General features: G+C 40.4%; 1 protein-coding gene and 1 pseudogene across 1 annotated transcript; one reads left to right on the forward strand and one right to left on the reverse strand.

Moving 5' to 3' along the window:
* The first annotated feature begins 3,425 nt into the window (after positions 1 to 3,425).
* On the forward strand, positions 3,426 to 4,273 carry LOC131226819 (pentatricopeptide repeat-containing protein At1g20230-like; annotated as a pseudogene).
* A 7,824-nt stretch (positions 4,274 to 12,097) lies between these two features.
* On the reverse strand, positions 12,098 to 17,607 carry LOC131226603 (metal-independent phosphoserine phosphatase-like). Its single transcript, XM_058222175.1, has 7 exons — positions 17,448 to 17,607; positions 15,871 to 15,994; positions 14,862 to 14,912; positions 14,409 to 14,519; positions 13,843 to 13,974; positions 13,079 to 13,154; positions 12,098 to 12,526 (listed from the first exon to the last, which is right to left on the reverse strand). Exons 1-7 carry the CDS (start codon positions 17,480 to 17,482, stop codon positions 12,306 to 12,308), a joined length of 750 nt encoding a protein of 249 aa, XP_058078158.1. The 5' UTR covers positions 17,483 to 17,607; the 3' UTR covers positions 12,098 to 12,305.
* Between the last annotated feature and the right edge of the window lie 1,202 nt (positions 17,608 to 18,809).

Consider the following 18,809-nt stretch of genomic DNA (forward strand, 5'->3'; position numbering starts at 1 on the left):
TCACCTGAGCACCTGCGGGGACGCGGATTGTGTCCTACCCCCGCCTGTCTCTAGCCCTGAACGGGTACTTCTGTGGGCCAGCCCACCGTGTGGTATTTGTTTATCCAAGTCGTCCATCCCTTTTTTCAGATCATTTTAGGGCATGAGTATAAAAATGAGGCAGATCAAACGCTCAAGTGGACCACACCAAATAATTAGCTTGGTTGCATTGAATGTAAGTCCATTTGAGTGTTCGATCTGCTTAGTTTTTGTGGTCATGCCCTAAAATGATCTGAAAAAAATGGATGGACGGCTTGGATAAACAGATACATCACGGTGGGCCGACCCACAAAACTGCCCATTCAAGGCTAGAGACGGGCGGGGGTAGGACACAATCCACATCCCACTTGAGGTTGTGTTCGTTGGTAACCATGCCATCATCCATATCATCATTCGTGCCATCATTCATGCCCATCTATGACCCATATGATGGCATGGTTCACATGAACCTAATCTTGCATTCAAACTAGCGTGAGCTTCGAACCTACCCTCTCTGCATGCCTATAAAGGGGAAGTTTGCCTTCGGAGGCATTGAGGATTCCGAGTAAGCCTTAGAGGGGAGTGTCGGCAGAGGCCTTCAGGCCAGTACTGAGAGTGATGTAGAGCAGGTCGCAGACACTTTCATGGCTAAGATGGATCAGAAAAGGCCCCATCATAGATGAAGATGATTTGGACCGTCAGAACTTAAAATGCACGTATCTCATGAACCGAAATGTGCTATTGTTGAGTGTGAAATATTGCATATTTACCCCTATTTATACCTTGGTTTTATAAACATGATAGTGCTTAATCGATTTAATTATTTATGTTTTCATGTGCGAGGTGATTTCGAGAGCTTAAGGTGAAATTGATGCCAAAAGAAAGATTTATGCTTAAAAGATTACTAAATGAAGATTTGGAGATTTGAAAGTTATTAATGAAGATTTCACATTCCCAAGATCTAAGAAAACCAAGTGAGGAATGAAGAGAATCAAAGATTTGAAGTGAAGAAAATGAATTCTGAAATTGTCCTAAAAACAAACATATTCTTGAAATTATCCTGAAAAACGTGAATTCTTGCAAAAACGAAACCCACCTAGCATGTATACGATTCATGTTAGCTTGGTTATTAATGAATTTGAGAGCTTGATGGTCTATGTAAAGAATGAACTCCCTTTGAATCAAATAATGCGTACAATTTGAGCTTATATGTCAACCACTTTTTGCATGTATCGCTAAAATTTTCACTATAAAAGGCTACCAACCGACCTTCTTAAGATAAGATTCCCCCAATCCCAACATATGACGCATCACATTCAACTTCGAATAGTTTGTCGAAGTTGGGAAGTACAAGAACCGAAGTTGTAGATAACAGGTGTTTAATTTTGGCAAAGCTCCTGTCGGCTTCATCAGTCCATTAAAATTGTCCCTTCTTCATGCAGTCTATAATCAAAGATCGAATGGTGCTAAAATTCGTCACGAACTGACGATAGAATGTCGTCAATCCATGAAATCTTCGTACCTCATAGATGTTTGTTGGAACCGGCCATTTCCTGATGGATTTCACTTTTTCTTCATCCACTTGAATGCTCGTAGATGTCAAAAAGTTACACTTTTTAAATTTGAGATACAACTTGCTTTCAGTGAGCACTTGAAGGACCTACCTGAGGTACTCCATATGGCTTGCTTTTTCTTGACTGTATATCAAGATGTCATCAAAGTAGACCATGACAAACCATTCAATGAATTATTTTAGAACTTGATTCATTAACCTCATGAATGTACTAAGTATGTTTGAAAGACCGAAGGGCATGACCATCCATTCATACAACCCTTTATTGATTTTAAAGGCTTTCTTCCACTCATCACCTGACCATATTTGAATATGATGGTAGCCGATCCTTAGATCTAATTTAGATAATAGTTTTGCGCCCTTAAACATGTCTAACATATCGCCCAAGCGTGGTATGAAAAACCTGTATTTTATGACGATTTTGTTGATGGCCCGGCTGTCAACTCACATGCGCCAACTCCCATATTTCTTAGGAGTTAATAGAGTAGGTACGACGCATGGGGTCATGCTTTCTCGGATAAATCCCTTACAGATCAGTTCCTCCACTTGTTCCTACATAATATCACACTCCGTCGAACTCATCCGATAGTGAGAACAATTGGGTAAGATGGACCCGGGGACAAGGTCGATATGGTACTGAATATCTTACATGGGAGGTAATCTATCGGGATGTTCATCGGACTAAATTTCTTTGAACTTATGCAACAAGGGGTTTATTTTCTCATAAATGTTGGTGGGTTCGAGTTCCTTCCCCTTTACAATTAATGCATAGACTTGTCTTATTTCTTTAGGTTCCTACACAAAGTCCCATATAGTTAAGAGAAAACGACTCTCCAATTTATAAGTTTCGGGTGGCTCCTCTGGATCCATAAGGGCTAATATGATTTTTAAGTCGTCTTTAATGAAAATATATACATTATCTTGCCCTTTATGAGTGATGTCACGATCGGCTTGCCAAAGTCAACTAAGTAGCATGTGACATACCTCTACATCAACTACTTTACATACTACTTTGTCCTTACAAGACTTACCATTGTCTCGTTAACTTTCTTAATCTAACTGATCGTATATGGGGATGGATGACGATATTTTTTTTAATTACAAATTTTCCACCATGACCCTGGAAACGATGTTCTCACTGCTCCCACTGTCGATGATTATGTCACAAACTTTTTGATTCATGGTATACTTAGTTCGGAAGATGTTATGTCATAATGGGTGTACTTCTTTCCTCAGCGCATATAATAGTCGCCTCACAGTCACAATGAGTGACTCACCATGATCTTGTTGAACCCAACCTGTCTCATCTGCCTCGTCTTTCGTGGCGTGCTTTAGTTCCTCAACACCTGGGTCATCATCGATGTTCTCAGCACTACTATCATTGATGACGAGGTTCTCCACTTGTCGATAGGGATAAGTATTTGATACATGACCCGGTTGGCCACAACGATAGATATGGTCAGGCCTTGACTGATTATAAGGGTTTAGGATCCTGTTTGGACCAACAGTAGTTGTTATGCCCATTTGGGGCCTTGTTTTTTCACTTCCCTGGTCTCAGTTCGCGGGTGTAGGAGGTTGAGTGTGTGCTCCCACAAGGTCTTTCCCTTTGGGCTGTGAAGCTCCTTGAGATGTACTTGCCGCAACGACTCTAGTGGTAGGATAGGTCCGTGGGCTGGGGCCTTCAAGCTGTGATTTTGGTCGATTAGCCAACTTGATTGTATCATTTATCGTCCAAACAGGTTTCATTTGGACCTGATCCGGGATTATCATATGCAATCCACCGTTGAATCGAGCGATTTGTTGCGATTCAGCCTTGACCAAATCATTACGCGCCATGTGGGGGTCTTTATTAGGCGCTTGTAGGATCCATTGCAACGTTGACCTCGCTAAATACACCGCTCAATATCTCTTTGAGCTTGAGCCCAACAACTCTGGGAATTACATACTCTTAGCTAACATATATTCAGCGACGGGACGGTGGGAAGATGCAGCCAAGACAAGGAGTTTGATGACAGAGCGTGGGGTCACGAAGCCTCCAGGCTGCAGTTGGATTGAGGTGAAATGTCAAGTCCATAGCCTCATTGTAGGAGGCACGTCCCACCCACTGATGGACAAGATATCGGAGAAAATGCATGGAAAGCTTGTACTCAGAAATCAAGGAGAATGGGTATGTGCCTGATACGAATTACTTGCTGCATTATGTGGAAGAAGACAAAAAGGAATATATATAGCCTTTGTGGACACAGCTAGAAGCTGGCTGCCGCATTTGGGCTGATCAGTACTCCGAGTGGGACGCCTCTGAGGATCATCAAGAACTTGAGAGTGTGCGGGGACTGCCACTCAGCGACCAAGTTCATATCGAAGGTTGCCGGTAGAGAATTTATAATGCGGGATAGTTACTGGTTTCACCATTTCGTAGGTTTTCTCGTGTGGGGATTATTGGTGAAAACGGGCCGGGAAATGTTCCTTTAGGTAGAAGAGCCTCTTGATATTGAGACCAGTCCATAGTAACATTAAAGGTTTTAGCTGAACCAGTATGTAGCTGTCCATACACACCTCTATACATGGCTGCACATGCTAACTTGGCCCATGTGTGGGGACATCCTAGCCGCGTCTGGTGGGCCCCAATCTATATATCATGGTTCAAAAATTACAGCCTGGATCTGATTAATTGGGTGCTTTTTCTAGTTTCATCAATTGGGCTTCCTCCACATAAGGATATTCATCCAGACTTTGAAGGGAAGGATGCAACGGATGGAATGGCAAGGATGGGATCTCGTCTCGGAACGCTTTCTATTGGAGATTTTCTCCCTTGTTGTAAGTTGATGTATTTTCTTAAGAAAATTTTCATCTGATCCTTAAAAAAAAGGCCGCAAGTGTACCTTGAATGGGAGCCACTGGCAAATTTTCTTTAAGCCATCCATGATTACTGTGAGTGCCTGTGGCCCAGCTGATGAGTCAGCCACCCTATCTTTCACATCAGATTGTATACAGTGGGGTCACCTGATGCACGACTTCGATGTTCCACGCACGGCCCGGGGTGTAAGTGCATGTATGTTATTGCCAAAATATGGACAAGAACATTCATGGTGGCTTGTTGAGAAAAGAATGTCTCTATATAAAGATTGGAAAATGTTTAGTCCTCCCAATGAAGATTTATTACATTTTGAGTGAGTTCTATGTGGATGCATTCTGAAAAGTTGGTATGCATGATATATTGAGATTTGGCATGAGTTAGGGGTTCGTATTTTGGGCTTGTTTGCATGTGATGAATCCAAAATGGTTCAAATGTGTTATCCGTGCCGATGATTTTTTGAAATGGGGCCAGCCGTTTGAGTCGGTCGTTTTCCGTTATAAGTTTTTACAATTGCTTGGCAAAAGTTCAACGACTGACATCTCATCCCTCATTTGCTAGGGCTTGGGACTGCTGACCTATTGCAACCAAGCTAATTCATAACCCTAGAGAAAGAACAAGGCAAGTTTATATATATATATATATATATATATATATATCCCCACCATGATGTGTTTCGAACATCTACCCCATCGGTCAGATGCATCGTAATCTAGTCAATCAGTGACTTGTGTGGGCCACACCACATACATGTGAACCATTAAAACATTCATAATCATTTTTGGGCCCAGGTGATGTGGTCATCCACTGTGTGTCCCACTTGGATGAGGGTTCCGAACAATCACATCTCGGTGGGCCCCACCAAGTGCTTTTATGTATTTTAGGCATGTCGTATGATTTTTGGGATATCCCACCCATCAAATGCACGGTGTTGATAGTTGACATGCATCATGGTGGGGCCCACACGGCTCGACCTCACGGTAAATTATATATATAGAGATAGAGCTCCCATGAAAGCTATGTAGGCCCCAGCCATCAACACCGTGCAACTTCGGGATGGAACTCAGATGGGCCATACCATCTAAAATCATGTGAAGACATGCCTAAAACATATAAAAGCACTTTGTGGGGCCCAACTAAAATTTGGATGCATCTGAAACTTGGTCTGACCCCTCATCCAAGTGGGACACATATAATGGATGGGCTTGATTTGCGAACCACATGTCCGTGGGCCCAACAAATGATTATGAATGTTTTAATGGAAGGATAACCGCTCTCAACTTTTGTATATGGTGTGGCCCACGCAAGTCACGGATTGGCTTGAATTTTAAGCCTGAGGCCCAACATGGAATGGTGCATCTGACCGATGGGGTAGATGTTCGACACACATCACGGTGGGGCCCACACGGCTCGACCTCATAGTACCTATATATATATGGAAATGGTACTATAAGGTCGACCTCATGGGAAGTATGTATATATAGGGAAATGGTACTATAAGGTCGACCTCATAGGAAGTATGTCGAACATCAACACCTTGCATTTGATGGGTCCCCTTTAGGTTATAGGATATTCCAAAAATCAGCTGCATAGGAAACTTAGGTGGGCCATGCCATCTAAAATTATGTGAAGATATGCCTAAAACATATAAAAGCACTTGGTGGGGCCCACTTGAGTTTTGGATGTGACTGAAATTTGGTTTGACCCATCATCCAAGTGGGACACACACAATTAATGGGCTGGATCTGTCAACCACATCTCGGTGGGCCCAATAAATGATTATGAATGTTTTAATGGGAGGATAACCCCTCTCAACTTTTGTAAGTGGTGTGGCCCACCCAAGTCATGGATTGACTTGATTTTTAAGTCCATGGCCTACCATGGACTGATGCATCTGACTGATGGGGTAGATGTTCAACATACATCACGGTGGGGCCCACACAGCTCGACCTCACACACACACACACACACACACACACACACACGAGTAATGCTCACACACAACTAGTTGGACATTACATTTTCGTCCAACTAGCCATGCATTTAATGAAAACTTTCTTCTTAATTAATCTAATTAATGCTTTCACCGCACACTAATTTGATTTTAGCATTAGAAAAGTGACCACGGCTTGGGTGGGTGCCATCATAGTGTTAATGTAAAATCAACCCCAACCATCACGTAAGTCACTCCACCTTAAATCAAAATTTATCTCTATCCGTAGTTCAAGAGGACCACACCATTGAAATTAGTATACATGGAAAGGTTTACCCTCCAAACAGTACTTTCCCATAGTGTGGCTTATATGAATCATATATGAACTTGATTTTTGGGTTATAGGCTTACTTTTGATGTGACATCTAATGGTTGGAATAGATTTCACAGTTTCATCATGATGGCCCCTGTAAAAATTAAGGGTGGATGTCTCTCTCCTAATCATTCTCATTGGTGTGGCCCATCTGAATGAGGGGTTAGCCTGATTTATTGTCTGTAAGTTTATTACTTGATTACACATCTAATGGTCAGGGTGGATCTCACACACATATCAGAGTGGCCAAAAAAAAATAAAAAAAAAATAAAAAATCAGGAGCGGGAGTCCATGCAATACCTGTTTCCAAAACACCCGAAACACTAATATCAGGCGTAATTTAAGGTGTGGCAGTTAATGCTCATAATGCTGGCAGTCGTGGTTAGTGCTCATAATGCTGGCGGTCGTGGATTAGCTACTGAAGCTAATGAAGTGATATCACCACGTTCTGTGGGCCCCACCTTGATACATGTGTTGTATCTGTACTGTTCATTCATTTGGAGAGATAATTTTAGGGCATGAGCTGAATGATGAGGTAGATCCAAAGCTCAAGTGAACCCCACCAAAGAAAACAGTGGGGACAATGACGCCCACTGTTGAAACCTTCATGGGGCTCACCATGATGCCTATTTGAGATCCAGCCTGTTTATAAGTTAACAAAAACATGCAATAAGGGAAAACACAAATATCAGCTTGATCGAAAACTTCCATTGGCCTCAAGATGTTTTTACGGGTAGGTATTCAATCCCTACATTTTTATATGGTGGGTCCACTAGATCTTTGGGTCTGCCTTATTTTTTGTCTCGTGTGATAAAATGATCTCTCCAAATGGATGGACGGTGTGGATAAAACAGATACATCATGATTGGGCTCACAGAACGTAGGGACATCACTTCAGTAGTAATTTGCGTCCAATGCTAGCGGGGTAGCTTAATTTAAGGTAGTAATTAATCCTAGTAATGCTGGCATCATATCTACACATAAAATGTTGTGGACAACACTACTGTAGATAGTGGTGATTGACTATTATAAACTTCTTAGGGCCATAAAAGTTTTAGATGAAGCTGATATTTGTGTTTTCACATTATCCATGTCATGCGTGACCTTATCAACAGCTTGGATGGCTAAAAAACATTACCATAGGCGGCCCTGAGAAGTTTTTAATGGTGGGTATTCAATGTCTACTTTTTTCCTGTGGTGTGGTCCACTTAAAATTTGGACCTACTTTATTTTTGGAACGATATACTGGAATGATGTATAAAAACTGATGGATGGCATGGATATACAGAGCATACATGAAGGTGGGCCTGTTTGGCTGGCTGGATTAGATGGTCTTAGGTGGGATGGAATTGCATCCGGTCCTGTGCCAATTCTCCATGTTTGGGAAGAGTGGAAAAGCTTGGAAGTTGGCTGGATGGAATCGTATCGGGTCCCGTGCTAATATCACTCAATGTTAGCAAGTTGTGTAGGTCCCACCATGATGTGTGGACTATATCCACACCGTCCACACATTTTTTGAGATCATTTTAGAGCATGAGCCAAAAATCCAGATAGATCTAAAGCTCAAGTGGACCCCACCATTGAAAGCAATGAGAATTGAATACTTACTGTTGAAAACTTCTTTGGGACCACATAAGTTTTGGATCTACTTCATTTTTAGGCCCATGCTATAAAATGAGGTTACAAAACAAATGAACAGTTTAGATATAACACGTGTGTTATTGTCAATAGTTTCAAATGATGGTGGGTATATCCTTTCAATCCCACGGTAACAGGGAACAGTCCCTGCCACGGGTAATAATGATGTTTTTTGAATCCCATCCCACCTAATACCGTGGGATCGGTCTGGCCAAACAGGCCCTAAGTAACACTGATCCACTCTCCCACCAATCTCGGGAGCGTCCGACATGTCTGGAAACCAACCGTCCAAGAGGTCCACTTTTATGTTTGCACAAGGACCACCGTGATGTGTACGAAGAGATCTACACCGATCATTGGATGTGTAATCCTGTGCAGGGTCCAGAGCCAAAAATAAATAAATAATCGGACTGATATGTTATTGAAGTGGGCCATACTAATAGAAACAGTTGGGAGAGACATCCACCCTTAATTGTTATCAGGCTCACCGTGATGAGCATGTGAAATCCATTCCAACCACTGGATTCCACACCAGATTCTAGACATGATGGGTAAAATGAAGGCTCATAAATCATTTCAGTGGGGCCACACCAAGGGAAACAGTCTCCGGTGTAAGCATTTCTTGTAGATTGTTTTTAATCGTGTGGTCTATCTGAACAACTGATGAGGCTGATTTTAGGGTCTTGCGTGTAACATTGGGTAACTTAGGTAATGGTTGAGGTGGATTTTACATGAACACCATGGTGGGGCCATCCCAAGCGGTGGTCACTTTTCCATGCTAAAATCAAATTAGTGTGCGGTGAAAGCATTTAATTACATTAATTAATAAGAAAGTTTTCATTAAATGCATAGCTAGTTGGACGAAAAAGTAATGTCCAACTAGTTGTGTGTGAGCATTACTCTCTCTCTCTCTCTCTCTCTCTCTCTCTCTCTCTCTCTCTCTATATATATATATATATATATATATATATGTTTTGTGTGTCTCCCAATTCTTACACCAAGATAATAAATAGTCGTTAATTATGGTTTTTTTTTTTTTTTTCGCTTGACTTGGACCATTTGCTTTGTGAATAACAAAATTTCAGCATATATTTTACCCTCCAATTCTAAGTGCCTGTTTGGGTGCCACATCTCAAATTGAACTCATTTTAATTAGTCTTAATTATGCATAGAGATTGTGTTTCTTTTTGGATTGAAAATAATCTTGATAACCAATAATCACAATCTCTGATACATAATGACGATTTACTAAAATGAGTTCAAAATGAGATGAACTCAGTTTTTAAGTGGCATCCAAACAGGTCCGAAATTTTAGTAAGTTCTATAGGATTTGAGCGGTGAGGTTTATAAGATTTTTATGATTGCTTGGCGAAAGTTCAATGACCGACTTTTATTTGACATCACCCCTTTTAGGGTTGGGATTGATTGTCAGTCCCTCCCATAGAATTTCCATGCTTTCAATCTTACCTGTTCATGTCCTGAATGATTGATGGCCCATCCATGCCGTCAATCTAAGCCATTTTTGTCCTGAATAATCAATGGCCCATCTATTGACTTCTCTCTGAAAAACTGTGGAGCAGGCTACCATTTCTGGTCAGCTTACTGGTGGGTGAACTTCATTGATCATTGGACCGTTGAGTTCCCAAGAGGAGGCGCCAATCAGTCCAGTCATCCTCCAAGGGTGCGTGTTTATTGCTTGGAGATCACTCTGATTTTGATTGCAAAATGCATTGTGTAGAGTTGTACACGAGTTGAACCAAGTCAAGCTTGGGCCGGAAGCCAACCCCATCTCGAACTAGGCTCGGCTTGGTACTCGAGCTTGACTGGCCTGATGGGGTTTTCCTCCTTAGTTTAGAGGAGAGATAGTGCAGCCTGTTGTAAAGCGGATGTCTTAAATCTTGTTTCACCGCGCTGCTCGACCGGTCGGAGCTCGCTCGACTCAAAGTTCAGCAAGCTGTATTTTTTGGTGTCGACCAGTTGAGGGTCAAGCTTGACCGGTTGAAGGGGTTCTTCGACCAGTCGAGGACCTGACTTGACTAGTTGAGGGTTACACAGATTCTGCGCGGATTTTGTGCGGACTGCGTAAATTTGAGTCAGTTTCGTAAAAGTGCAAAATGAGAGTTTCCTAAACTATAAATAAGGGTCCCTTAGGCTATTCTAGGGCATGCTAAGGTTTCCTAAAGTGATTCACGTCAAAGATGAGAGAGAGAAACAAAGAGAAAATAGAGAGAGGAAGCTTGTGGAAGGGAGGATTCTACTCGTAGAGGTGATCTACTGCGCAATTGACATCTCAGCATTTCTACGTCCTCATGATTGGTGAGATCTCCTTGTTTTCATTATTCTCTTATTGTTCATCCACTCCTACATGAGTAAAGAAGGTTTGATCGAAGCAGTGTGTGCTTGTGATCGGTTGTAACATTTTATTTCATAGTGAATTGTTGCTTTGGACTAGGTCCCGTGGTTTTTTACCTATTCGAGGGTTTTCCACGTAAAATTCTTTATGTCGTGTGGTTTGTGTTTTGATTTATTTCATTGCTTTATTCTATCCCACAATTATAGTGTTTTGGGAGGCAAGATCCTAAGGTTTTTGTGCAATGCTCTCAACATGGCCAGCTTGGCTCGGTTCGGTTCGGTCAACAGCTCGGGCCAGCTTGATCTAAGTTCGAGCCTATGTGACATTTTCTCAAACACATATACTGTATCTTCAATATTCCACACTTCAAATGTGAATCAGTAAAAACACTTTGTAGGAATTTCATTAAACACTGGTGCGAAGCATCAAGATCAATATATGACTATGAGGGCAATCCTATGATGTAAAGGCTTTTTTTTTTTTTGGATTTCTTTATTCAATTTTTCCTCAAGTACCTATTTCAAGATCTAAGCATAGTCCAAGAAACAACACTTTGTTGAGGCATTTCATCGAACATTCGATGAGCAACATTAAGATCAAAATGACTGAGTCACCGAACCGATTCGAGTAAGGGTTCCAGCTAAGTCAAGTCGAGCTTGGGCAAGCTCGAACTTTGACTAAAAAAATTTCAAGTCCCAAAAACCAGCTCGACTCGGTCTGAATCTAGTTTCAAGATCAGGCGAGTTGAGCAAGCTCGCGGAGCTAACTCGACTCGGTGTACAATTCTAATAGCATGGGTAATTGTGTCACTCAGGTCCACGATCCAGGCGGCCCATCAGGCACAGCCCACAATCGAGATTTCCTCGCCCAAAATCAATCAGGTCCACTAATCATCAGGCAACCCAAAGAGTATAACCTATGCCCATCTTTTTGCAGTTTTCTAACCGTCTGTACATATGGACCATCCAATGAGTGGATTAGCCTGAATTTGAGGCCAGGATATCTGTGTAGTGGGGACATACTAATGAAGTGCGTGGATCTAAGCCACCTGAGCTATCTTATCCTAATGCACTATGCTTCCGAGCATTATCGGATAGATATTTACCGAGGCAAATGACACCAGAAGAATAACATATAGCCAGAATTTTGCAATGGGCCAATATTATCTGATCTCAACTGTCCACATTCATTGGCCAAAAGATCATCTGTGTGATGTTTTGGGTTGTTGCATCAGATCAATGGACCCCTCCTGATGGATCATCTAGATCGATGATGATCATACCATCCACACCATGCATTTTATCAGCTAATGATGTATTTCACCATAACTAAAAAGAGAAAAAATAAAGATGAAATCAAGGAACAGGGCATGATTATAATAATAATAATAATAGCTCATAAACATACACGATCTCATACAAACCTCTCGCACAACAAATGGGCCATAGAACAAACACAGCATGGTAAATGTGCAGCCCAAAGACGATAACCGCAACTCCATGCTTAGTAACAAATTACAACAATACACCATAATAACTAAATTTCTAGCTCATGCAGTCGCACTTATGGTTGCGGCAAAGCGTCGCCGTTGAAGCCGCGCTGGAGGAAGCCCACTTCGTTGAGGTGGGCCACATCACTCCATGACTTGAAGGCCCACTTCTTCTCCGAGAGATGGAGGATGTTGATTGATGCATTCAACACCTTGCCTGCAGTCGGCTCACGGGTGAGTGACATGTAGATTGCTCTCAGTACACCCCCGTGAGTGACCACGATGACACGTTCGCCTGCAATGGGGTGGGATGGGCCCATGAAGAGAGCAAAAAATGAGAATTTGTGAAAGACCCACAACTTATTGATACTTTTCAAATGCAATTATAACAACCGTTGGATCTCTCGTGTTGAAGCTAGGGGCATGGATATGAGGCTTTTCGAGTACTTGGGCTGGGAAGATATTTGTTTTTACTATGCCTGGGCCCAGTCCATTGCCAGCCGTCTGTGGACATGCAGGCTTTCTCTGTCTTTCATGGGCCATTATTGTCTAGACCAAGACGTCGGGGGATGGTATGGGGCCAACCAAGCTACCAGGTATTTAATGATTTTTACTTGGTCTGAAATCAAAGACCAGGTTCACTCATGATTCATAAGTGGGCCCCACTGTTCTGGGCTCGAGTTGGGAGTTGATATGTAGATATGTCAAATATGGGCCTGAAATTGGCCTGTTTATGATAGAATAGAATTTCAAGCCCACGATCACATGTCGTGGGCCTTTTAAGGAATTTCTAGGTCCAAGCTCAGAGAGAGAGAGAGAGAGAGAGAGAGAGAGAGAGAGAGAGTACCTTTGTGTCTAGAGGCAATTTCCTCAAGAGCACCCACAGACCTCTCACAAAGCTGATTAAAGCTCTCTCCGCCACCCTTCATCAGATCAGGTATATAAATAAACAAACAAGAAATATTCCAAAAATCATATATACATTTTTTGTACTGTCGCACTCAAAATGTAGTTTTCCTTCATAGCTTAAGAATTCAAAAACTCAACCGACTGGAATGTCTGTCGAGTCAAGTAACTAAGACCACTCTTCTTCTTCTTCTTCTTCCTTTTTTTTTTTCTAAAATTTTAATATTTTTAATATAATAATATGTAAATATTATCTTCTCGACCAGCTGAGTTGAATTGAGTCGTATTTATCTTTTTATCTCTCTCTCTTATTTATTTATTTATTTTTTATAATTTTATTCTCGAACCAAATTGAGTTTTTCTCGAGTCTTGATAAAATCCAGCTAAAGTCAAATCAATTAGACTGAGTTGGGTTAGGTTTTTTCGAGTTTTTCTACTATAGTTTCGACAAAATCAATAAAATGTCTTCAACATGACTAATGCTTTCATTTCATAGCAATGTATAAAAATTTCTAGATGTGAAGATAACTAGGCTCATGGTTATCACCATATATAGTTTAAAAACTCGAGTCGACTTGACTCGGTTAGATTTCAGTAAGAATTGAGAAAAAAAAAAATAATTCAATATGGTCACGACTCAAAATTTGAATCGATTCGATTCTGAAAATATTATTTATATTTTATTATATAAAAAAAACAACTTACAGGGATTTCTAGGTCATTTTGGGATGAGAAAAAAGCATGGTATGCTTCAGGTTCCTTCTCTTCAATCTCTCCCCATATCAAACCTTGCAAGCTCCCCACATGTCTCTCCTTCAATTCAGGTATTTCAATCACCTGTTTAAAAAAAAAAAAGTTAAAAATTAAAAATTAAAATAAAAAAATAAAAAAATAATAAATAATAAATGATGGGTCATATTAAAGAGGGGGACACGTTTTTGGTGATTCACCATACATGCGTTAGATATCCTTAAAATGTAGACCATCGAACTATGGTCCCCATCTGATCAGCGGTCAGTAAATGGATGGCTAAATGAATGAGCGACAATCCACACCTAACAGCTGAATGTTAGAAATTTGGATGGTTCAGATCATTAAATCATTGTAATTTGGGCTATGGCCCATTTGCCAGACTGTCCACTAATGGAATAATAATATTAATTAGAATTTCATGAAGTGATTAAATTGTTAATATGCCATACATGGAGAAAAATTAATCATTTTTCAGACAAAGGAATAAATAAGAGAAAGAAATGAAAATTCAAACATACCTCATGGATGTGGCAGTTCTTAGCGATCATCTCCGCTGTGTTTTTTGCACGCTTGAGTTCAGATGAGTACACGGCTGTCGGCTTTGATTCCTTCCCCAATCTCTCCGCTATCTACATGTCGCATTCATCCGACCGTTAAAATATCATCAAGATAAGTAGAGAAGAGAAAGATCTGAATGATAAAAAATTTCAATCATGCAGAAAGAATGGAAATTGCTCCACATATAAAAAAGTGTACTACGCACATCTGGCCTAGTATGCAACAACATCACATGTTTTCTTTTCTAAATAAGTTTGTGTGGGCCCTATGCACATGGTAGGAAAAAAAACTTTGCAAATCCTTTCAATGGGAAATGCATGGTTTTTTAAATTAAAACTTTCTTTTACTTATTATTATTATTTTTACGAATGCATGTGGGAAAGTTCTAAAATAACAGGATTTTAGATCTTAACTGCGGCCGCCTGCTTCCATCCCACCTCGTTTAGCTCCGATTCGAGTTGGCCCTTCAAAAACAGGAAAAAAATAAATAAATAATGTTGAAAAGAATGGACCATACAATGTATTTTGTAATGTATGCATTAATTCTGATGATAGACCGTGACACGTTATTTAAAAGCTTTAAAGACATTGCTAAATTTACCGTACCTTTAGGATGGATATACTACTCTCTCTCTCTCTCTCTCTCTATATATATATATATAGAAATGGTTCTATACGGTCATCTCATGGGAAAACTTCTCAGGACGTCAAGCTATGTGGGCCCCATGTGATGCCTTTCGAACATCAACATTGTGTATTTAATGGGTCCTCCTTAGGTTACGGGATATTTCAAAAATATATATTCAAGTGGGCAATACCAACTAAAACTATGTGAATACATGCCTAAAAATGAATACGAATGTGGGCCTAATAAATGATTACGAATGTTTTAATGGGAGGGTAATCCCTCTCAACTGTTGTATGTGGTGTGGCCCACCCAAGTCTTGGTGTATTTGACTGATGGGGTAGATGTTTGGCACACATCACGGTGGGGCCCACACAGCTCGACCTCATGAGAAGTTTTCATATATACACACACACATACACATACAAAATCAGCAAGTGATTGCCTTACATTATTAAAAGTTTTAAAAAGAGTGCCTGTATTGCTAATGTTCCCATGAAGATAAAGACTTAGCTTTTCATATATATATATATATATATATCGATACAAGTATAGACCAAATCTACACTTCATTAAAAGCTTTGAAGCAATGTTTTGAAGATGAACGACATTGGCTTTTCCTTATATATGTGTGTGATTGGACGCATGGACTGTTCCATTAGTGTAATTTTCATACGCTGGCCAATCAATAGTGGGGTCCTCAATGGACAATCTTGATCGTTGGTTGCACCATCCCCATGTCCAGTCACCTTGTATTTTACTGTATTAGGGTGTAAATGACTTATGTAGAGTACTACCTGAATTCTTCCAGAGGCATTCCATGTGGTCTCTCCGTGGCGAACAATGACAATCTCAGCAACATCGTGCGGGATCTCAGCCGCGCATTCATTTTCACTTGTTATTGCCACCATCGCGTTGATTCTATCAATCAAAATCCATAAAAAGAATTAAATAAAAATGTGTAATCCCAATGATTAATTGGCAAGAGCAAAACCCTAATAATCTTGTTATATCTGTACTAAGCCATAAAAATGGTTTTCTAAATGATTAAAATTTAAAGATAATATAAAATAAGTATATTTCAGTTCCAATTTTAAAATTCTTTAATGAGTTATGATTGCATTCATCTGAGTGGACCACAAAGTTACCATCTATTGAGTTTCATATAAGAAATTAACCTATCATGTCTAGACATCTGAGTTGTCAGAAAGGTTAGCCCCGCATGGAAGACCGTGGAGAACAATACACCACCAATGACTTGACTCAATGTATATGTGTGGTCCACCTGATGAATGGATTATCTCTGTTTTTGTACCCAATGATCTTCAAGCCGGATTCAACCATTTCAACGGCTTGGATGTCATAGGCACTTGAGAGATTGATGTATATGACTAAATGGAAGGTTGTATTGCCATCCATTTTGATGGATGTGAACACTCCCAGACAATGACATGTGCTATCTTTTGAGACTCAAACACGATAACAAATAATCCACATATGTATATTTAAGACATGACTTAAGCATTAGCATATCTCCTAACTTCTATAAATGAAATGAAATATTATTTTCAAGCCACCTCAATGCCCTAAGATTTTCTCATCGTGTTTTATAATGTTGTATGGCACACACGTTGTGTGAAAGATAGCGCGCGCCGGCAAGTTTCACACATATATATTTTTTTAATTCTGAAAATTACTTTATAAACATGAATATGGTGAAGGACATGGTGAAAGCTCCTGCACTGAGTTTTTTTCAGTGTTAGTGATTCTTCAGTGCGTGTAAAGCCAGTAAGTTGGTGGGCCACACACAAGTTAGTTTTGGACAGTTATGGATTAGAAAGCGACCACATTAATGGAGCAATCTGTAGTGAATGTATCAATAACACAATGTGTGTATTATAGTCTTTCCGAAATTTAGATAATGTAAGAGAATTGTAGACTAACCCAGAATGATTCACAACCTACAAGAAAAAAAATAGAGAGAGAGAGAGAGAGAGAGAGAGAGAGAGAGAGAGAGAGAGAGAGAGTACATAGATACATACGTACATATACATGTTAGATAGATAGCTAGGTGGAATGTGTGTGTGTGTGTGTGTGTGTGTGTGTGTGTGTGAGAGAGAGAGAGAGAGAGAGAGAGAGAGAGAGAGAGAGAGAGAGAGAGAGAGATATGAATGCACAAACACACATATGTTACATAGATAGCTAGGTGGAATATGAGAGGAAGGGGGATGGAGAGAAGAGAGAGAGAGAGAGAGAGAGAGAGAGAGAGAGAGAGAGAGAGAGAGAGAGAGAGAGAGAGAGAGATGAATGCACAAATACACATATGTTACATAGATAGCTAGGTGGAATATGAGAGGAAGGGGGATGGGCTTACGTTCTCTCGTTAGAGGACACAAGGCAAGTGGCCATTTTAGCGAGAGAGAGAGAGAGAGAGAGAGAGAGAGAGAGAGAGAGAGAGAGAGAGGTCTGTGAGATGAAAAGGGTGCCTGTGGCTGAGCTATTTATAAAGAAATTCAGGTGAGACAATCTCCCAACCTCACTCCATTATTGTAATCAAATTATTGGATCGCAATATATTATCATAAATACCCTTTATTTTTTTCTCAATTATTGCACATGAAATTCCAGTATATTAATATTTCTCTATAAATAACTTGTACCCATATATTGGGGACCAACCAGATGGATCCGTCTGTTTTTCTATCACGACCCTCAGCATGGGATGTTAGTCCCTCCAATCATCCAGTTTCGGTGGGGTAGTATTTTATTTGGGTTTAATATCCTTCGGAATTCTGATGGTTCACCACCATTCCAACAATCCCAGTGACCCTTCAGTGTAGACATGAATAGTTGTATATCAATTCAAACCGTCCAAATCGCTTATCTGAACCAAACATTACCTGGTTTCTCTCTTGGAATTTGGACCATTCAAAATTTTACTCTTGTTCTTCATTTTGATAGCCATTAATCGGATGGTTAGGATTGCTTGATCATTGTGATTTTATGGATATAGCCTATCAGAAGTGTGCCCCATCATTTGGATGATATGGATAACGTAACATTAGTTCCACGTGTGAATAGGGTCAGTCACCACCATTTTCAAATTGTGATGAACTATCACAGGAGTAATTATCCAGAAAATGGGAGCGGCTCACTGTGAGAGTTCACCACCATTCTAAAATTGATAGTGACCCTTCAGATGTATAGATGGCATAGTTGTAAAGGGGATCTAGACCATTCAAATCACTGACCCAGTTGTTGATGGAGCGCAAACAAAAGCTACACTGATAATATGATCTTAACCATCCGAATTTTCCTTTGGAATTCGGACCACTGACTATTCGGTAGCCAATGACTTGGATGGTTAGGATTTCTTGATGTTTGTGGTTTTAGGCATATGCTTCATCCACAATACTTTGATAGTCTGGATAGACATGCATGAATGCCACGTGTGAGTACATGAGTCACCACCACTTTTGAAACGGTGATGAACTATCACAGGACAGTAAATAGTGGGTCATGATGCGCTATTATCCGGAAATGGAGCCCATGGTTCTATGATCCATGCCGTTGATGTCATTGATGGGCCATTAAGAAAAAGTACAGCAACGGTCCAGAGAAAAAGACAACTACAGGTATTATTCCCAATATAGAATATATTGGGGTTGTCAGACATGGTCTGGCGAGTTCAAGGATTCGGATTCAATAATACATGGGCCCCACTGCTACAATTATG

Source organism: Magnolia sinica, chromosome 15 (assembly GCF_029962835.1).
Source record: "Magnolia sinica isolate HGM2019 chromosome 15, MsV1, whole genome shotgun sequence".
Lineage (NCBI taxonomy): Eukaryota > Viridiplantae > Streptophyta > Magnoliopsida > Magnoliales > Magnoliaceae > Magnolia > Magnolia sinica.

Coding starts and splice junctions, on each gene's coding strand:
- LOC131226603 (XM_058222175.1), bottom strand. CDS start 17,482: ATGGCCACTTGCCTTGTGTCCTCTAACGAGAGAAC. Junction 14,913..15,870: donor ATGCCTCTGGAAGAATTCAG/GTAGTACTCTAC, acceptor CTGTTTTTGAAG/GGCCAACTCGAATCGGAGCT. Junction 14,520..14,861: donor GATGGAAGCAGGCGGCCGCA/GTTAAGATCTAA, acceptor TGCGACATGTAG/ATAGCGGAGAGATTGGGGAA.